Source organism: Malaclemys terrapin, chromosome 4, assembly GCF_027887155.1.
Source record: "Malaclemys terrapin pileata isolate rMalTer1 chromosome 4, rMalTer1.hap1, whole genome shotgun sequence".
In the NCBI taxonomy this organism is placed as follows: domain Eukaryota; kingdom Metazoa; phylum Chordata; order Testudines; family Emydidae; genus Malaclemys; species Malaclemys terrapin.
In genome coordinates this window covers 81,994,986-82,016,980 of record NC_071508.1, presented here as the reverse complement: position 1 = coordinate 82,016,980, position 21,995 = coordinate 81,994,986, and the positions used below count along the sequence as shown (strand labels likewise).

The 21,995-nt window shown below is 43.5% G+C and overlaps 1 protein-coding gene across 42 annotated transcripts in view; it reads right to left on the bottom strand.

Moving 5' to 3' along the window:
- MADD (MAP kinase activating death domain) overlaps positions 1-21,995 on the bottom strand; it is a 116,284-nt gene that overhangs the window by 59,310 nt on the left and 34,979 nt on the right. For 8 of the 42 annotated variants that reach the window (XM_054025564.1, XM_054025568.1, XM_054025577.1 and 5 more), the window contains exons 8-19: positions 21,288-21,344; positions 20,398-20,576; positions 18,493-18,728; positions 17,906-18,062; positions 15,646-15,749; positions 14,806-14,999; positions 13,035-13,315; positions 12,265-12,404; positions 9,574-9,675; positions 6,853-6,955; positions 5,918-6,104; positions 5,540-5,690 (exon numbers count right to left, since the gene is read on the bottom strand). In XM_054025564.1, coding sequence (XP_053881539.1) covers positions 5,540-5,690; positions 5,918-6,104; positions 6,853-6,955; positions 9,574-9,675; positions 12,265-12,404; positions 13,035-13,315; positions 14,806-14,999; positions 15,646-15,749; positions 17,906-18,062; positions 18,493-18,728; positions 20,398-20,576; positions 21,288-21,344 — 1,891 coding nt within the window. Of the gene's footprint in view, positions 1-5,539; positions 5,691-5,917; positions 6,105-6,852; positions 6,956-7,405; positions 7,466-8,729; positions 8,769-9,573; positions 9,676-12,264; positions 12,405-13,034; positions 13,316-14,805; positions 15,000-15,645; positions 15,750-17,905; positions 18,063-18,492; positions 18,729-20,397; positions 20,577-21,287; positions 21,345-21,995 lie in introns of all 42 variants that reach the window. The other 34 variants (XM_054025570.1, XM_054025578.1, XM_054025575.1 and 31 more) reach the window with 7 other exon arrangements.

The window sequence follows — 21,995 nt, the reverse complement described above, 5'->3', positions numbered from 1 at the left end:
TGTATTTTTCATGGTCAAATCATTCGCTCCTTCAGTTTGATGTCAGGGACCATCCCAGCTCCTGTCAGGTTGGTGAACCCAGAGGAATTTCAAAATCTGTGACGGCCCATTCTGTCAATGGCTTAACAACACTCACAAGTGCTAATAGACTGTCACCTAGACATCCCATAGCCAACATTGTCCTCAAGGTCACTATGGTTTGCAGATGGTCTGACACTAGTGAAACAGTAGGGGAGAAGACTACAGCACTGATGATGGGACACTTACTCCCAGGCCGATCTATCTGCATTAGATGCTTACAATTTTTTCTTTTCCTCTGACACATTAACTGTGAGGTCTCTTCCCATAGAACTGTTCAGAGTGGTGAGACAGCAGCCTGATCAACCCAGAATACCATCTCTGGAGCACCATCAAGTTTCTCTTACTGTGAAGAATTCTCACAATAACGGATGTAAGAGAAATAAGTAACAGTAAGGGAAATCTGTCTGCCATTGTGGAGTCTGTGTTGGCGTTGGCAAATACAAATCTTGGGCAAAGTACTGATGATGTCATTCAATCAGCAGGAGGAAATGCTGAAAGAGCTGCAGCTGACTACCTGCGAGTTCATAAATTCATAGATTTTAAGGACAGAAGGGACCATTATGATCTTTTAGTCTAGCCTGCATAAAACAGAGCATGGGATTTCACCAAGTAATTCCTGCATAAGCCCAATAAATGGTGATTGAATCAGAGCAAACTGGAGAGTCTGTACAGCTTCACTTAAATTAAAATACTACGGGGCAAAGCTGGGGGTTTTGGAAGTTGTGTAGGGGGAAGTCAGGGCTTTTGACACCTAGCCAGGCATGGATATAGTTAGAAATTATGGAATAAACAAATTAGCTGGATGTTTCTTATAAAATGATTAATAGTAAAACAGCTAACAAAACTAACAAGAACTAGTGATCACCAAACGAAATTAATAGGCAGCAGGTTTAAAACAAACAAAAGAAAGCATTTTTTCACACAACACAAAGTCAACCTATGGAATGCCTTGCCACAGGATGTTGTAAAGGCCAAGACCATGACACTGTTCATAAAAGAACTAGATAAGTTCATGGAGGATAGGTCCATCAATGACTATTAGCCAGGATGGGCAGGGATGGTGTCCCTAGCCTCTGTTTGCCAGAAGCTGGGAATGGGTGACAGGGGATGGATTACTTGATGATTACCTGTTCTGTTCATTTCCTCTGGGGCACCTGGCTCTGGCTACTGTCGGAAGACATGATACTGGGCTAGACGGACCTTTGGTCTGACCTATTATGCCTGTTTTTATGTACTTATGTTCACTGTCATCTTTAGGTTTCAGTGTTAACCCAATGAGATGAACAAAGACAGTTCTTGCATCTCAAAAGCTATTACTTCACACAGTTTACAGACTTGGGAAGACAATAATGAATTGGTTACACTGATCCACATTTTCAAGGTTTTCTTCACAACCATAAGGGCTAGAAACAATTTTTAAAGTGAAAGCTTAGCTATAGGAGAATAATGTGGCAAAGAGGGACAGAGTCCCATTACAATTGTGGAGTACACAAGAGCCTATCAGTGACTAACTTCAGTAAAATGTCCACACTAATTTTATTATCTCTGTCAGCAACCTTTGATATCTCTGACTATGAATTGTTGGCTCACTTGTGTCTTGCTAAGGTGGATGGGAGAAGGCCATGTAGTGAGTCTGCTTCTTCTTAGACATCTCAGAAAGTGATGATGTACTTTTTCCTTTCCCCAAAGATATACTGTGTTGAATCCTACCCCTAGTTAAAAACACAAATTGTCCCAAGAGGCCGAAAAGTGCAGACAGAACATGTTTACAGGTTAAAATGGCATAAAATTCTTAAAAGTAAGGAAGCACTAAAGAAAAGAAATGACAAACTGAATTTCTCTGAACAAAAAGAAATGTGAAATAGGGATGTTCAAGGCTCCTAGTGAGACTGCAGATTCGTTAAATACACTTTGATCTATTGCTATAACACAAAAGGAAGGCTGATTGTAAAGGCACTGTATTGGGCATTGCCTTTCTGGGGAGTTGTGACAAAGTGAGAATTTTTTGTAATATACTTAGGAGGCTTATGTGTACCTCAGTTTCTTTCCATATTTTGCATTGCTACCCAGTGGGGGAGAGGATTAAGTTTGCTCTCAAGGCAGACTAGGGCCATGTCTACACTACCACTTATATCGGCAAAACTTATGTTGCTCAGAAGTGTGAAAAACACACCCGAGTGACACAGTTTCACTGCCACAAGTGGTAGTGTGCACAGCGCTATGTCAGCGAGAGAGCTTCTCCCACCGACATAGCTACCTTTGCTCGTTGAGCTGGTTTTGTTATGTTGACAGGAGAGCTCTCTCCCATCGGCACAGAAGTGACTATACAAGCTATCTTACAGTGGCGCAGCTGCATCAGTAGAGCCGTGCCACTGGAAGCTCACTAGTGTAGATATGGCCCAAGAGACGTGTGTCTCTCACCTCCCTGTCTGGGTGGAATGAATAGAGTCATCGAGAAACTGGCTGATTCCGATCCAGATCAAGAAGGGGTCCAAAGAGACAACGCCAGCTCAAACAACACATGAATCAACAGTGGGAAACTCTGGGGAGCTCTGAACTCAGCATGGCCTTGCCTGGAGAACAAAGGATGGAGTGGGAGTAACCGCTAGCTTCTGAGAATGCTGGGAACTCTCTCTACTGGGACTAAGAAAGGAAGTCAGAGAGAGAGAGAGAGAGAGTGCCTCACTATGGAGTTCACTACAGCTTGGCTGGTGAATTGTGGCTTGACCAGAATGTACTATGCTTTAACCTTTATTTCTCTATGCTAATCCAAGGACTTCCAGTGCTGTGTTCCAACTGACTAATATAGCCTGCTCTGTTTTGAAAATGCTATTTGGAGTGTCACTGCAAATAGGGCTGGCTGTGTTAGTCCCTTTGAGTGAAGTGTGAAGTCTCTACCAGGAGTCTCTCTCAGTTGAACTCACTGAGCAGAGCTCATGGTGTGAAACAGGAGTTCTGGAGCCTGGTAGCTCAGTCTAGGACAGGGGTCAGCAACCTTTCAGAAGTGGTGTGCCGAGTCTTCATTTATTCACTCTACTTTAAGGTTTCGCGTGCCAGTAATACATTTTAACGTTTTTAGAAGGTCTCTTTCTATAAGTCTATAATATATAACTAAACTATTGTTGTATGTAAAGTAAATAAGGCCTTTAAAATGTTTAAGAAGCTTCATTTAAAATTAAATTAAAATGCAGAGCCCCCCTGGACGGGTGGCCATGACACAGGCAGTGTGACTGCCACTGAAAATCAGCTCGCGTGCCGCCTTCGACACCCATGCCATATGTTGCCTACCCCTAGTCTAGGAGGTGGTGCAGCTTTGTTGCTCACCCTGAAGGAAGAGAGAGACCCCTTGGGGATCTGGCACACTAAAGGGGATCCTCAAAGAGACTGTTCAAAAACTGGGGGCATAGCACCAATCCTGTGGAGCCGTGACAGGGGCATTAACCTGCCTCACCTACATGGCTGTCATCACTATGGGCTGAGACCAGGGATTTACTAACACACTGTAGAGCCTTCTTTTCCCTGATCCTGATAATGTGTCCAGAAAAGAGGAGGAAACAATACATCACCACCACCTCCATGGCTGTGTTTCAAGCACTTCCTAAAATGTAAACCTAAGGGTAGTACTATCACTTCTTCTTTAAAGTGTCAATTTCTTCCCTACATCTTATTTCTTCTGCCATTTTCCTGTTACTCCCTATTTCCCTTCTGTCAAATAAGAATCCTGTCAGAATACATTTAATCTTCCAACATATTGCTGTGGCCAGAGAGGTGAACTAAAAGCAGTACTGAGCAACTCACTCTGAGGTGAGAGATTTGCTTACAACAGATCAGCCAGAGGAAAAAGCAGTTAGCCAAATGTTTTCCGAGGTAAGTCAGGGTCCCAGAGAAGCTAATTGGGTAATGGATCATTTAATGTGATCAGGGTCTTCTAGCAACTTAACTGTAAGCATCAGAGACAGAAGCTGTATTTTGCTCTTTCCTCTTTTGTGTGTATTTTTCTTATTTTATCTTAAACCACATCAGACTTTAGCAACAGAATTTAAGAACTAAGAGATACCACCTAAAATGGACTCTGTCCCCTCTGAGGACACTTAATACCATGTGAGATTACTGTCAAGTAAGGGTTTTCCCTTTAAAAGGCTCTACACAAAGAAAGAGAGCAAAAATAAGGGAAACTGCTAAAAGGGAGGTTTAATCTTTTGAGTTTTCGATGTTTTAACTTTTTTATATTTTATGTGCATTTAACAAATGTTTTAAAGATTTTTCTTCTCTGTTTGGTGATGGTACAAACAATGAAATCAAGTCCCCGGGAAAAAAATACCCAAATCCAAATTGCAGTTGGTGGTTAAAAAAAAAGAAAGAGCAAGAGAAAAAGAAAAGAAAAGCAGCAGCAGGAAATTTAAAATCAACATAAAACCCCCTATCAGATTTCAGACACAGGGTGATGTCAAATGTGAGTTTGTTCCTCTATTTCAATTTTGTCAACCATACCACCAACATACAGAACAACATTAAGCACAGTCACCTTTTTATCAAATACAAATTCCCTTTGTGCTTTCTCAGGGCCTAACTGAGGCTTGGACCTGGATGGGAGCAAATGGTTCAGACTGAATTTGGACTAGATCAAAACGATGCTGGTGAGATGAGAGAGAAAGGCTCATCTAGAAGAATGGAAGCAGACTGTACCTGCCCTTTCACTTGATGGTAAGTGCTACTTTTTCCCGTAGGGTGCATAGCCACAGGGAACTGAAGGATCATTCACTGCTCCTGTATCTACAGATAGTGCTGGTTTGTAGTGATTTTTTCCCCATCTGTCCAAGCATTTGTCACAGCTACACTTTGCCACAGTTATGCAGGTCCCCACCCCTCCAAGGTGGATTAATAAACTTTATTTGGGTCAGCTTCTGGCCGCTGGCACGGAACACAGTTGCCTATCTTGTGAGTGGGGTGAGTCCATATAAACACATTATATTTGTGCTCTGCACATATTACCGTCTACTTCCTCAGTTCCAGATGTAATTCAAAGTGTTCATTGGAGTCTCTAAAGCCTGATATGATCTAAGACCTAGTTAGAGACACTACCTCTTATATCCAATCATTCCAGCTGTGGTCCAATGAGGGGTGTCTGCCTGGAATTCAACTCTCTGAGCTTGTGAATAGGGCATTCTTAGCTGAAGGCCCCCACTTTATGTTTGTCTCTCAGAGACCCAGGCTTTAGATCATGTTGCACAACTTGTGTGTTCAGTCAAGCATTGGAGATTATTTTGATTTGGCCAGTTGGCTGTATTAGGCAAGAGAGTGTTGTTTCAAGTGCAGTATGTTTTTAGTAATTATGGTACAGCACCCATGCACCTTAAGGGTGCTATAAAAAGACATTCACTATACATAGAAGCACACAGTAGCTAACTCCAGAACAGTGACCCTGCATGCTCCGGTGCACTACACTCTGACATGTTACCTTTGTTATAATAGTGAGTGTGTGCTATCTCCAGCAGGCCAAAGACACTGGCCATGCCTCCCAAGCCAGCGTTTGCATACGACTGCTCCAGGCTTGACACAGTGCATTTCAGCAAGTCCAGCATCCCTTTGTAAACCTTGCGGTTGATCTCCTGCAATGAGAGCCCAGGCAGTGAGGATGCATCACATATGAGAAATCCATCCCAGCACGAACACACATGCACACTCCAGCAGGGGTTCGCAGATCAATAAACCGTTGCGCAGAAACCATTTTCTACTATCAGTGTTTAGGAGTAATCTAAGATACTGCCTCAGAACACCCTCTACTAACCAAAACTGGGCATGAACTATGAGTAATGTGAGGGAATGCAGCACTGACCACGTCCTGGATGACATCCTGCCGAGCATCCTCCTCTGACTGGATGGTGCGGTTCAGTTTGCTTAGTACAAAGACACGGAGCTGTTCGCTCTCCAGCAGACGCCGGACTCTCTTCATATTCAGCCAGCCAACACCCTGCCCATCAAGAACGTTGTGCACAACCTCCTTCAGGAATTGTTGGTTTTCACTGCAGGATGGAGAGACGGGAGTAACAGGCAGAAAGCAGCTAGACCTAGGTATATGGGATCTGTAGGCATAAGGGGTGACCTGGCCTGGACAACTGCACAAACTTGTTCCATGTAAAAACTAAGTTTACGGGTGGTGGATCTAAACCTGGTTCAACATGCTGCTAACGTAACTACGTTCAGCCCAATCTATGTACTATAGTAACCGTCCTCACTGAATTGCTCAAAGCAATTTGTCTACTGCTAGCTATTTTGCCACAGGATCGAACATACACCCCAATGCAGTCTGACTACACTACTGTAGTATCTAACCTAATCCAACTGCATTTAAACAGGAGCAACAAAGGGAACAAGAGGCCAGTAGATCTGTCAGTACTTTTCATTTCTCAGGACTGAGATAAATGGTCTATAAAAGGGGACTCATTCCTTAAATTAGTACTTAATTCAGGAATCAGAAACCTCTAGGAGCCCATTCTAAAAGAGATGAGGCCTTTGAGAGCTCTCAAAAATATACAGATATACATAGACTAAATATACATAGACTAAGGCCATCAATACCTTCAGACTTCCTGTGTAAAAGCATCTTCTGAAAGTCTAAGACTTCAAGGTGTATACACTTCCCAAAGGCAACTAGCACAGAAATACAGCTTTGTATTCAATAGCGAATCTAATACAGACTTTTTTTACAGGAAGTCTGGAACTGCCCTACCATTCATATGTATGCACAGAAGTCAGGACAAGTATTTTTACCTGGAATTGCTGGTTCGCCCCTGAGGTGATGGAGATTCCCTCTTCACTGTTGGGCTGTGCTTAATAACTGAAGACTTCTGATCCACCAGGGCCCTCCTGTTCCCTGTATGGGAGAGGAGACAATATGAGAGAACAGTCATCAAAAAGGCAATCCATACCCATGGCAGCAAGAGACATTAAAGTCAGCTAATGCTCCAGTTAAATTACCGATAAGACTTCAGACAAAATGGAAACTCAGAAAAGCAACAGCATATACCGTATTCTAGCATCACACATGGGCAGAAAACAGTAATGGGAACAATGCAGAGAGAGAAAAGATGGTAATGGAAGCAGGAGGTGAAGAGCAAGAGAAGCTTGGCTGCTCTGCATGCAGTTCCATCACAAGAACCATCTTGGGATTAGACACAGTATGTGTAAAAGCTCAATGCATTAAGGGGTGACTAGTATAGATCATGTGATACTGGTTACCAGTGAGAAAGTTCGCCCAAGAGGTACGCATAGAGGATGCTGGGAGTTGTTACATCATGCACAGCGCATACTGTAGGGAACCCACCTTCATTGTTTACAGGGCCAGCTTCAGTAATAATCTCCATCATAGTATTTAACCCAAATACTGGGACACAAAATACACAATTAGTGGTGTACTACAGAATCTCCACCACCTCCAACCAAAAGTCTAAGTTAGTAACCAGCTTCCTCCCAACCTTCCCTCAAAATCAAACCCAAGTGACACTACAGTAGGAAGGGTTCTTGAAGCCTCAAAGAGAACATGGGGCCAGCCAAATTTATGAAACAGATTGGCCAAATTTCAGGGCCAATTTACTGCACCATCCATTTCGCCAGCACTATCAAAAACATGTGCCCAGTTGAGAAAGTGAAGAGATGTGCATGAAACAAAAACTAAAGAAAGGGGTGGAAAGAGCTCATAGAGCAGTGACGAAATGGACTTTACAGAAGAACAATCCCAGCATCATCTTCCCTTAGAGTTACAAACATGCACTCAGGAATTGCAAGAGTTATTCAGCAATTTAAAACTACACAACAGACAGACAAAAAAACATTTAAAACAATCACTTGCAAGGGAAACTTCACCCAGGCCAGCATTTACACACACACACACAAGCATCTATACGTGTGCAAATCGACTGAACTACAGGCTAGAGAAGGCCCTTAATTATGTTTCAACACTCACACCAAAGATTCTGTTGGGCACGTCTATACAGCCCCCAACAGAGAGCCGCTCATCCCAGGTTAATAGACTTGGTTACCAAGGCTCACACTAGCGCTCAAAAAATAGCTTGTAGACAGCGCTTCAAAGTTGCTGCTCAGGCTGGGGCTCAAGCACTAAAGGCCTAGCCATGGGAGTGGGCTTCAGAGCTCGAATCCCCAGCCCAAGCAGCAACTTCAAAGCGTTGTCTACACAGCTGTTTTTAGAAGTCTTTGATCTGGGCTGTGAGGCTTGCTGCTGTGGGCTGTGCAGACATACAGCTGTCAAGAAAAGAAGGGAACAAATTGCAGGAGATGAGAGGAAAAGCATGAACATGGAATGGTAAAACCCATCACTGTTTTCTTCCAATGTGTGGAATCGATAGCAAGTTTAACTAAGAAAACATTCTTGAACACTGCCCAACCCAGCCATGCTTCCTACCCTTCACAATTGCACCTGGGAATACAGCCAATGGGTAGAAAGTGGATTCCCAGAGAGTAATTGTGCAAAATCTCCCCTAACATTTCCACCAGCCCAGTCCTACCCCTCCTCACTTTACACCCGGAGCAGGATTGCTCAGTTCACAAACAAAAATGGAAGTTAACACACAAAACCCAACTTTTGGCCTTTGTTACTACAAGGTCAAAGGTCAGCAAAATGTCATACCAACCTTCATTCAAATCCCTTCCCACTTCCAGATTAAAGTAATCTTTACCGATGAAAATGATGAGGGGAAAAATAAATAAAATCATCGAATTAAAACAAAATAATAAATTCTAATTATCTATAAGAACTTAAAAAGCAAACGAATCCTTTGCCCAGCTCAGCAACTGAAAGGTTTCAATGCAAAAAATAATGAGAAACCCTGATCCCCCTTCTGTTATCAATAACCACCTCCAGCGTTAGCCATGCTGGGGCAATTCCCTAGTGTAATAATTTCTTCAGTCCATATTGTCTTAAGGCATTGCAAGGGAGAAGGAAGTACTCTGCTTACAGCTGTATCCAGAGCTTAGGGTCAAATCTTCACTCCTGAATGAGAGCTACTGTGCTAATATTTTGCTTCTCTTTAGGGGATTTTTGATCTGAAAGCTGAAAAACACTTTACAAACATTATTTAAGCCCCATAATCTCCATGGGAAGTAGGTGAGCATTATCTCCATTTTACAAATGGGGAAATTGGGACAGTGCTGAAGTGACTTGCCCAAATCTATATAGCAAGTTAGTGGTAGAGGAGGAGTAGAACACAGAAGTCCTGGTTCCCAGAGTCCCCTACTCGAACCACTAAAGCACATTAACATAGCACAGCAAGGAAACCTCTCCATCCCACAAAACACCCCAAGTGATGGGAAGAAGTCCTACCGAGAAAAATCAAAGAACTATCCAAGATGAACACTGATCCAAATCCCCAGAATGTCTTACACCTCCAAAATGCCATTTTGAGGGTGAATCCTTGGACTGCTTGGCAGCCAGAAGCATTGCAAAGGCAATAGCAGGCAAGGGGAGGAAGTGGTTACCTTTCAGGCTGGGGAAGGGAGTGTTCTTGTCTCTCCCAGCTTTGGTTGGTAGGGCTAAGTTGGACAAACTGAAACTTGTGCTGTGGTTCCTGTACAGGCTGCCTACAACAGAAGGTGAAACAATCAAATGTCTCTAGTGCTCAACATACACTCTCCCCTCACTCTTCCTGCAATTCATGCTTTTATTCAGATCTCAGTAGCTCCACATCCCCACTATTGGATTAACCCTCTATATTCTCTTGTGTCCCAAAAACCAAACATGCCCTCCGCTTACAATTTAAATCTTTCCTGCTAAAAGTCAGATTTTTTTTAAAGTCTGTAAAAATCCTATCTATTTTTTTATACGATGCTCATAAGTCATGGTATCCAAGCACCTTGCTGATGCTGCAAATCACTTTGGTATAGTAATATCCCACTTTCTACCCTAGATTTAGAGACACCACATTGTGTCTTCAATGCTTCCAAACTTGATTCTCTACCTGGAGTAATTTACTTGAGAGAACAGAATTCCAAAACGATCATGAAAACATGCAATCCTGAGATGGGGTCTATGAGCAGGGTCTCATGTACTCTGACTCTAGAATCTGCTATGGAATCCATTTTTGTCACAGAATTGTGCTCCAAAATCTGAGCTTTCCATTTTTTTTTTTAAATTGTGTTTCTGGCACTTATAGGCAGTAAAAAACAAACAAACAAAAAATACTCATGAAAACATGACTGACTGTAACTAAAGCACTGCCATCTGTCCCAATCTGCAGATAGCCTGAAACAACCCCATTCATATGAGCAGGGCAGTTAACTGCCCTGAAAAAATGATCATTTAAAGATCAACAATTCACTATTTTATTCTATTTAAAGTCTTAGAGGAAAGGTCCTCTCATGAATTGGTTAAAAGATAGGAAACAAAGGATAGGAATACATAGTCAGGTCTCAGAATGGGGAGAGGTCAATAGTGGTGTCACCCAGAGGTCTGTACTGGGACCAATGCTATTCAACATATTCATAAGTTATCTGGAAAAAGAAGTAAGCAGTGAGGTGGCAAAATCTGCAGATGATACAAAACTATTCAAGATCGTTAAGTCCAAAGCAGACCGCGAAGAGCCAAAGGGATCTCACAAAACTGGGTGACTGAGGAACAAAATGGCAGATGAAATTCAATGTTGATAAATGCAAAGTAAGGCACATTGGAAAACATAATCCCCACACTACATACAAAATGATGGGGTCTAAATTAGCTGCTATCACTCAGCAGAGATCTTGGAGTCATTGTGGAGAGTTCTCTGAAAACATCCACTCAACATGCAGCGGCAGTCAAAAAAAGCTAACAGAATGATGGGAATCATTAAGAAAGGGATTAATAATAAGACTGAAAATATCATAGTGCCTCTATAAATCCATGGTATGCCCACACCTTGAATACTGCGTGCAGATGTGGTCACCCCATCTCAAAAAGATATATTGGAATTGGAAAGGTACAGAAAAGGGCAACAAAAATGATTAGGGGTATGGAACAGCTTCTGTAAGAGGAGAGATTAATAAGTGATATTTTTTGGCTTGGAAAAGAGATGACTAAAAGGGGATGTGATAGAGGTCTATAAAATCATGACAGGTGTGGAGAAAGTAAATAAGGAAGTGTTATTTACTCCTTCTCATAACACAAGAGCTAGGAGTCACCAAATGAAATTAGTAGGCAGCAGGTTTTAAACAAACAAAAGGAAGTATTTCTTCACACAACGCACAATCAACCTGTGGAACTCTTTGCCAGAAGATGTTCTGAAGGTCAAGGCTATAACAAGGTTCAAAAAAAGAACTAGGTAAGTTCATGGAGGATAGATCCATCAATGGCTATTAGCCAAGATCGGCAGGGATGGAGTCCCTAGCCTATGCTAGCCAGAAGCTGGGAATGGGCGACCAAGGATGGATCACTTGATGACTACCTGTTCTGTTCATTCTCCCTGGAGCACCTGACATTGGCCACTGTCGGAAGACAGGATACTGGGCTAGATGGACCTTTGGTATGATCCAGTATGGCCGTTCTTATGTTCTTGTGCTGCACCAATTACCATGGTATCAGAACATGTCGCTATTTAACTGTTAGTCACTTTAGCAGAAATATCAAGGTAATGTGTTTATCTCACTACTCCTATGCTCCTCTAAGTGTCAAAAACCCCAACTACCCTCTCGCACAGCTTCTACTTCACCCCTGAAAACTTCTAGTATTCAGTCACATGTCAACAGAAAAATCTGCAAGTTATTAAAAATCGCATATGTTGGGGTAGGGTAAAGAAATTGAACTTAATATTGAAATAAACAACACGGGGGGAGCTGCATTGATTAACTGTTTCAATATAGAAAATAAATGCTCTAAATACCTCAATTTTCAAAATTTTAATGAAGCTGCCTCATAATTTTCGGTCTGCTACACCAGAACACCAAAGAATCCAAAGCCCTTTCTACAGAATGTAGGCCCATATTACTGCAAAGTATGTAGGGCACTGTAAGGATAACAGGTCCTGTGACTCCCAGAATGACCTCTGGCAGAGCTGGTGAGAGATTGACAGCTAAGCTGCCATCTTGGGGCAGTTTCAAATTGCTCTCTCCCCTCCCCACTTCAGAAACACTAAGGTAGAATCTGCACAAACACTAAGGTAGAATCATTAAAACCAGTTTAGAGGAGGCAACAGTACATACTGGCAAAAGACATAAGGCTCCCAAAACCTTCGCTGCTGTTGTTGGAGATGGTGGAATTTGGGGAGCTGCCCCGTGAGTCCGACTCCGCATCAGAGTCATTGGCCAGTTTTAAACTGTTAGGACGTAGTAGCTTCTGAGACCTGGAAAAAAAAAAAAAAGGTTCAGCTATTACTCACACCCCTGTACAGACTCCAGCTGCCATTAAATCCAACAGCAGGGATCTCCCACACTCATACAAGCTTCTAGGACCTATTCCACAGCAGTATTACCAAACTGGGGTTAAACAGAGGAAACATGAGGCACAAGTATATGCACGTTCATGTTTCTATTACCTGCCAGAAGGGCACACCATAACGATTCTGTGCTTAGAACCCTGAACATTTTTTTTTATTTTTAAATAAGATCACCCATCACTATGGTATCTGAGCGCAATGTCTCTTGATTCAGTGAGGCAAGTGTTCATATCCGAAACGCCACTGGAGATTTCCAAGTTCCTGCAGCCAATATCGAAGGATGACATCCTAGATCATTTTCAGGAAAATGTCAATAATTATGTCAGCCGCCCAAATTTAAACAAAAGTCTGCAGTTAGCGTCAGTGCTCAGCCAGGAGGGGCTGCAGCTGCTCAGCACCAACTGGAGGAGACTATCAGGACATGCCTGGGATGTAGGAGTTTCCTGGGGAAAAGACTGCTAAACACTGAAGTACTGGAACAAACAAATGTAACCTCACCACCCCTTTACTGAAGAGCAAGTGATGGGGGAGCCTTACCGATTCCCAGTCAGATTCTGGTTGAATCTTGGGGTGTAGCTCTCTTCCTGTTCCTCATCCTCTTCCTCAGTAGGAAACCCATACTGTGGTTCAAAGTATGGATTATCATACTCTCGTTTCTTCACCATTCCCTCCACAGAGCTCATGCTGCCAGCTGGGCTTTCACCATCACGACGTTCCAGATTCATCTTGGGGAAGTTTGGTTGCAGCGGCAAGGAGGGAAGGTGATTTGAAAACCCAGCAATCATCTTCTCCTCCATCTCCGCTGAATCTGCTGACTCCTGTGGACCAACCAATTCATCCATTTATCAATGCACACTCCCCATAGAAATATCGGATAGAGCAAGAAAAGCATTCTGAGGGACTCTGCATACCATTCCCACTACCAGCTCCTCTAACCTGGGCTTTAAGATATGCAGTAATAGTCCCTTGATCACCTTTCTGGGGCTTTATTCCGCTGCCCGACAAATCTTATCATTAAATATTCCCTTCGTTTCAAGCTAATTGCTCTGTATCCCACTATCACGCGGTAATGGGGATAACTTCCTGTTCTTGTTTTCTCCGCTCCTCTGGCAAGTCTGCTCTTTTTCATTTTTATCAGACTATGTAAAAGCAGCTCCTCCCTCCGTCTCTCCCAGGATCTGTGTCATCATTATGTTTTCTCTCCAGGGGCAGAGTTGTATTCTGGGGTGGCTCCTCCAGGTCCACAGAAAGCAGCAAAGATGCCTCCTTAGTTTTATATTCTATTTGCCCAGGGATCCAACTGATTATTAAAGTTTCCTATTGCCCCTTGATTCTTGAGACTCACTGTTTTCCAGAGAACCTCCCAGTTTGTATCCATGCTTCCCCTCCTTGAGAGCATCATTTATACTAACTCATCTCTGGCTTGTAGCCCTCACCATCCCACCATCTCCAGCTCACTGCTAAGCCTGCTTCTGTTCTGTGTGTTTGCCACTTCTCCCACTTCGTGTTCCCCACAAATCTGATCAGATTTAAATTTACAAAGTCTTCTAGACCCCTGTAGTATCCCCACTCACTACAGCCTTAAATGCCAACCCCCTTTGAGGGATTTTTATCTAGCTGGTATTTGTCCAGCAAATACAAGAATATGAGTTATCGATATGGATGAGTCATTAAATTACTACCCCTTACAAGTATAAGAGAGTATGAACCTTATAATGTCTGACTGAAAAGCATATACACACCTCTACCCCGATAAAACGCAACCAAATATAACATGAATTTGGATATAATGCGGTAAAGCAGCGCTCCGGGGGGGCGGGGCTGCGCACTCCGGTTGATCAAAGCAAGTTCGATATAACGCGGTTTCACCTATAACGCGGTAAGATTTTTTGGCTCCCGAGGACAGCGTTATATCAAGGTAGAGGTGTATCTTCTTCACTGTCTACCCTCTACCTACTAGCTCCATAATTTTACCATACCGGCTCTCCCATTCCCAGAACCAACCCCACACAGAGTCAGATGGGTGAGGGAACTTACTCTCTCAGCTATAAGGCTTGGTGCCTCATTCCTAACCACGGGCGGATAAGGATAGGAAATACAGGTGCTTGTACTGAAAGGAAACTTTTCTGGTGACCATAATGCTGCAAGCAAACTCAGCCTTGTCTATGAAGAGGGTGAAAAATTCATCTACCCAAGTCCATTTAGTAGGAGTCACCCTCATCCCAATCCAATTTGCCTAGACTCCTCCCTCCTCCAGGTACTAGCACCCTGTGCCTGCGCTTGTGTGTGCAATAGTGCTAGTACACACGTGATTCACCCCATGGATGACAGTGCTGGGGCTGCTACTGGCTGTAGTGCTGGAACTTGAGCGAGGCTGGTTGTTGTCCAGGGAGCTCTCACTGTCCAGAGCCTGCGCATCCAGATCCCCTGAATATTCCTGGAAGTCATCAAACTCCACCTCACTGGCATCACCCAGGGCTGCATGTGTCAGGGGATCAACATCTGCAAACACACCACCAGGCATTAGAGACTGCTCACGACTCCCGCCGAACACATAGTACCAACCTCCCATCTCATTAATGAACAAAAACTGCTCAGTGCCTTATTGTCCAACATGGGAAATGAGTTGGGGTTTCAATAACAGTTTCTTAAGGAAGAAAAACTACTATCCCAACAGAAACTCTTGTTGGCAGCCTCATCAGAAGCCAAGGCGAATTCTCTCTCTGTTCTCTACTAAAAATGGTTCTTTCTGGTCAGGGCTGATGATCACTGATTGGGTACTGTGAGGTAGGGGAAGCTTGCACTACTGGTGCCCAGGCTGCACATCTTCTATGGACAGAGCACGTTAGTTTCCTGGTTTGTTAAACTAGCTCCTGTCACCAATAGGACGTTCAGTTCATTCCTCTCTCCCAGAGATTTTTTGGAGAGTGATGCTCACAGAAAGGAGAAAGTTTCTTCCTCTGACTGTCCCAGGCTGCAGCAGAATAGGCTGAGTGTCTCTCTCCTGCATAAGAGCAGACCATAATCTACCTGCCTCCCACTCTGATGAAAGACTCAGAAGAGGCAACTTTCTCAAAGGGCAGGTGAATGGGGATGGAAGATCCATACAGGCCCAATGAAAGTGCAGCTTAGGAAGTTAGTTACTCACTTGGGGTATCGCCATTAATGTTACATTTCATCATCTCGCTGACAAAGTCACCAAGGGAGGAGTAGGAAGAACTTGAGTCATCATAATCCACGCTGTCGCTACCACTAGGATGAGAGAGAGAGATGAGAGGCAGCCAAACAGCAACACAGGAGCTGGATGCTACAAGATATGGATCATCAGCACTGCCCTATGGCCGTCCAAGCCTCATACTGCACGATCCCCCCAAAAGGGTCATAGCAGCATGGCTGGCCACAAGCCGGAGGTAGAGGCTAATTTTTAAGAGAGTGCACTGTGACACTCTGCATCTCAAAGTAGCACCCTGGAACCCCATATTCACCACTGTCATATATGATATGCTTTGTACAAAGTATGCCTTGTGAGGTATCATTTTACAATTTTTGATCTGTTGAACATTAATATCCTGTTGGATTTTATGTGCTATCATTATAGGTGAAGTTATGAAGCATTGCTATATGTGTTACTGAAATATACTGTGAAGTTGGGAGATGCCCACAGCCAACCTTTCAATTGCAACAAAGGAGCTGCCAGATGTGCTGATGACCTATTAAAGGGAATCCACTCTCCCAATGGCCATCCCAGAGACTTCTCAGAGAGAGCACATATGCAATGGAGACTGCTTGACCAATGGGGATTGCCTGATCCCCACGTCACAGCAAAGATCTTTCCAGCAAGCTGGAAGAAAATATAAAAGAAGGGAAGTGACATCATCACTCTTTCCTCCCCCCCCCCCCCCCGCCAACTCAACATCTGGAAGACAAAAACTTTGAACTGGGGAAGGGTGGTCTCAGCCTGTGTAATGAGGAACTGTAACCAGCTTGTGCCACCTTTCATGGTAAGATACTGCTTGATTCAAATCCTGCATAATTTGTAGAATTTAGATTACAAATTTATTCGTATTTCTTAAGTAACCAACTTTGATCTCTACGCTTGCTACTTATAATCACTTCAAAGCCCTATCTTTCTGTAGTTAATAAATCTGTTTTATATTTTTCCTAAAACAGTGTGTTTTGGTTGAAGTGCTTGGGACATCTCAGCTCAATTTACAAAGGCTAGTGTGTGTCCATTCCACATTGAGAGAGTGGCAAACTACTTAATGAACTTGCACTGCCAAACGGGGCCTTGAGCAGTGAAAACAGTACAGTTTTGGGGTGTAGAGCTGGAGGAAATTGGCTGGAGCCTCTCTATTGATGGTTCATGAGTGGCTAGGAGATCATTCAGTGTAATTCAGTTGGGTGTGTCCCTGTCTGTGGATTCTGTGTAAGTGCAGTATCTATCAGAGGTTTATAGCTTGACATCAGCATCACAGTGTGAGAGGCAACCCAGGTTGGGGAGTTTGGGGTCTCAGCAGTCCCACAGTCCAGGATGCACCCCGGAGACCCCTTCACGAGCACATTTAACAATTTTAGGATAGGTGAAGAGAAGATGTGAAGAGCAACTCACTGGCCCTCATCAAAGTGGAGTGAACTGAGCACTTGTAGCCATGGAGGAGTGTTTGAGCTCTCAGGAGAGAGGAGTGGAGGGGAAAGCATGAGGGAATCAGAAAGCACAAAGCCCTTCCTTGCTAGGCTAATAACAGACCACTTCCGTTAGCGTGCTTGGTGCTGCACAGACTATAGAGAACAGACAAGGTCCTGCTCGGAAGAGCTTGCAAGCTGACAGACAAACAAAAAACAACAGAGCAGAGACACAGCTTTGGGGGCTGGAATAGAATCACCACTCAGAAGGGCTGCAGCTATTTATGTTTTATTAAATTCATGAATAGTTCTTCTCAAGAGGTAGATTAACATTGAGAGGCTTCATGTAGCTGTGTGTTTTGAGGAGGGATTTGAAAGAAAGGTGGGATACTTGTTGCAATAAGGGAGGAAGGACAATCCCTGAGCAAAGGACAGCATGGAAAAAAGCAAAGAGAGGAGCATGGCAAAAAGGAGTACAGAAATCCAAGTGGACCAAAGGGAGTAGGATGAACCAGAGGCAAAGGCAGAGTGATGTTAAAAAAATGCTTGAAGGTGAAAATGAAGAGTTTATGAAAGCCGATGAAGGGAATCTGAGGCAGCTGTGACACAGTCAGAGCAGTGAGGAAGAAAAATTACTTTAGCAGCAGTGCTTTTTATAGACTGAAGAAATAAGGTGGGAGTTTTTGAGGTCAGAGAAACAGGTTGCAACAGCAAAGCAAGAGATGGCCAGAACATTTACAATGACTCTTAGTTAGCAATTGAATAGTGCCATGTTCCCCACCAACCTGTCATCAGTAGGTTCAGAATCTGTTTCCTTCTCTATGGGGACACTCAATGCCTCAGCCAGCTGGGAATTGCTATCATAGACACGGTAGTGGATTGGTTGAAGCTGGTGAGCATACCATTTTGGTTTGTCACCAATCAGGGCTGGGTCGAACATGTCTGCAAAGAAAACAGGAAAAAGGAGAGTTAAATGAACTTAGTTATTTGTATTATGGCAACCCTGAGAAGCCCTAATTAAATGGGGACTCATTGTGCTAGGCACTATAGAACCACATAGGAACAGAGAGTCCCTGTCCTGAGGAGCTTACAGCATGCAGACAGACAAGACACAAATAGGTAAAACAAACAACAGAGGCAGGGTAACAATGACAATAATCCAACAGAAACCCACAGCCAACTGGAACAAGGAGGTTTCAGTTCAAGACTCATTTCATGGACCCTTACTGGAAAAGAAGGTCCCTTCCACAGCAAGAATAGGCTCCATTGCTGGAACAGTGTGTTGACTAGCCAACCTCTTTCCCAGTAGTGTCTCCATATTAGAAGCTTCTGCATTAAACAGGCTGAGCAGAAAGGCAGGACCAGGACTTACTGTTGTGGATCCTTTGAAAAGCATAGTTAGTTGGGTTGAGTGACCACTCTCCGAAGTATTCCACTGCTTGTGTCCTAGACAGCTTGTCAGCGAAAGCTGTCTGCTTTGGCCTAGAGGCAAGAAAAGAATTGGCCTGAAAGGCCACCACAGGCCGGGGGAAGAGACGAAGGGTGCGGGTGTGCATCTGGAAACCCTGCAAAACGTTTGGTGAGTTGAAGAATCTCACCATAGCAACCCTAAGAAGGAAAAAGATGGTAATATGTCAGATGCAGACATGGAACCTCAAAGGGGAGGGGGACAGACAGGGCCTTTAAATGTTACACAAAAGGCAACATTTCCACCCAGGAGTGTTTCTAAAAGGGAAGGGTGATACAAAATAGGAATGGGGACATGTGTGACTCCCACTGGGAAAAGGGGTTCTCTCAAGAAACTGCTTTGGTTTAACTTTCCTTTCCCTCACAGCAGGTGCTTTGTATGCCCAACTCACACAAGGATTGTCAGCCCAGCCAACTACTTCTGGCAAAGAAGCCCCTTCATGGCTGATCATCCCTTATATCTGCCAGTAGAGTTGCTAAGAAGACGACAGGTTTCTGGGGATTACATTTCTTACATGAATATGACTTGTGGGAAGCAGCTAATACACTGACGCGTGAGTTAACCTGAACTCACACTGTTAAGCTGCTGAGACCTAGGGAAGGCAGCTGAGATAAGCTATGGGGAAATGCAGGAAATGAACACATCACTTTGGAGTCTTAGTCATCATACAGCTTACTAATACACCCATACCTTCCTCCTTATCTGTCATTTCTAACTGATGAGCCCCTACCCTACAGCAGAAATTCTTATTATTAGTCCCTAAAAGCACAATCTTGCACTTTGTCCTATTAAATTTCCATCCGATTTCTATTACTCCAGTACTTAAGGTCATCCAATATTCTGGTCCTCCACTGTAGTGACGATACCTTCCAGCTTTGTGTCATCAGCAAATTTTATTAGCACATTTCTACTTTTCGTGCCAAGGTCATTAATGAAAATGTTAATGAACATTGGTCCCAAAAGCCACCCCAAGGACCTCCACTAGTATCCTCCCTCCAGCCAGACAGTTCTCCTTTCACTACAACCTGTAGTTTTCTCTCCATTAGCCAGTTCCTTACCCACCTCTCCAACCATTAACAATGTCCCATGTGGCACCATGCCAAATGGTTTACTGAAGTCCAGATGGGTTAGATCTACTGCATTTCTCTTATTTAAAAAAATCAGTTATCTTAACAAAAGAAAGATATCATATTAGTCTGGAATGATCTACCTTTGGTAAACCCATGTTGCAATTGATCCTATTTTCCATTTACCTCCACGCCTTTAATTATTCTTTCCATCCAAATTTGTTCTAAAGCCTTGCATATTACTGAGGTCAGATTAATGGGTCTGAAGTTGCCTGGATCACTTTATTTTACTTTCTTAAATATAGATAGGACATTTGCTATTCTGCTGCCATTTCATACCACCCCCATCTCATAGATTTATTAAAAACCCTTGCTACCAGACTAGCAATTTCATTCTCTTTCAATGTTCTGGGAGTGAGACTATCCAATCTCCTCATCTTGGGCCCTTCAAGTTTTGCTTCCCCTTTGGACATGGTAATTTCCATTTCTATACATTCATTCTCATTCGCCATCCTGCCTTTACTGCCACGTTCTGCATCATCATCAGTGAGCCCCTGACACAAACTTCATGGTAACCACTGCCTTGACATGTTTATTTGAAGATAATTTTTTTTTGTAGCTAACATTCTGAAGGAGAGAGATACAGACTGGCTTACAACATGGCACCCTCAGAAAGCCCTGCACTTCCTTCTCAAGTGCAAACCCTATGGAGATTCAGCATGTAGGTGCCTAGTCAGCTCACCTGGTGGCCACATCCACAGAGTCCACATCATTGCCATAGATCAGGGGGTTGAATTCCGTGGAAGGGGTGGACTGTAGACCATTCTGAGGTCTTCCCATGAGCAGTGGGATCTCCTGTCCCTCATGGAACTTCTCTAGGTTAAGAATAGGCTGGGTATTCAGACTCATACTGGCCAAGGCCTGAGGAGCAACAGGTCACATGCACAGTCAGCAAGAAACAATTATTCAGGCAAGAATATAAAGAGTAGAGCTGACTTGACCCCTGAGCAATCACAGCCCTTGTGCCAGGTTCTAGTGCACTCTCAGGAGTATGTCTACACCATTCTCTGTCCCACACTCAGCCAAGAAAGAAATCCCTTTGTTGGGTTCCTGGCCCTGCATTTGCTGGATTGCCCCATCAACCTCCTTACTGATGACACAGTCCTGGGAACAGCACACAGTGTCAGATTTCTGAATGGTTGATAAAAGTAAAAACAGATGCTTCCAATAGTCCAAAACCTGCCAGGTTCAGGGTGTGCAGCATTCTGGATCCCAGCAGCTTGTTGGAGATTTATTCCTATCTCCAGTAGTCAGAAATACACTCCTTAGACCCAATTAGCATAGCCATAATCCCAGGACATAAACCTGCAATTCTCAGTTTCTCACCTGGGTGAACTCTGTGCCTTTCTAGAGAAATAGTGTTATCCCAAGCCCTGATAGCATCATCTTGAAAGTGCACTTGAAGCAGTAAAGGTCCTAGTCGTACAACCAGATTGGTCCCAAATCTCCCCCATTTCTCCTCCTGCTCCTTGAGTCTCCTCCTCTAGCCTCCCTTTCAAAAGTCAATAAGTAAAGCACAGAAGAAGAATAAAAATCATGGAAAGTTGAGGGGAAAAGAGTAAAATAAAGAACCTTGTTGTCAGGCGTGAGCAGCTGTTGCTGAGTGATTGCAGTCATGCTAACCAGACACTGGAGGCAAGATGGAAGATCACATGACAACATCAGCAGCCAATCAGAGCCAAGACGAACACATGACCACAGACAGATGGAGAAGAAAAAAAAAAAACTATTACTACTAAATATCACAGATGAGAAAGGAAATAAAAGGGACCACAAATCAGTGCAATTCCTGAAAGAAACCAGCATGCTCCATCACTACTCATCTGCTCCCCACTAGACCCTCCTTCTTCCCAGAAAGTAATAACATTCCAGTCTCCTGGTTGTGAACAGAGACTTTTCCAATGAGACTTTAAAATCCAAGGTCCTTGCTGCTCTGCCTGGATATTAATGACCAGATGGCATTCTATGTAAAGGTTAGGTGTTAACCTCAGTGTCGTTGGCCAAAGTTTCCCCTTTCCATATTGCTGTGTGCCAGCGGGTAGTTAGCATTCTCCCTTCCCCAGCAGTGGTCAGGTATGTTCTGAGCTTAGTTGATTGCTCTGGAATCCTTGGACAGAAGTTGCCAAAGGAATATCACATTTTGTTCTACTAATGTTCAACCTCTCCTCAGTGTTTGGGAATTTTGCTGAACAGCCCTTAAACTGTAGGGAAAAACAGGTTTTGGAGTAGCAAGTGTAGTTTCCACTGCAGGATCATTTTCTGGTGAAAGCAGCAGAGCAT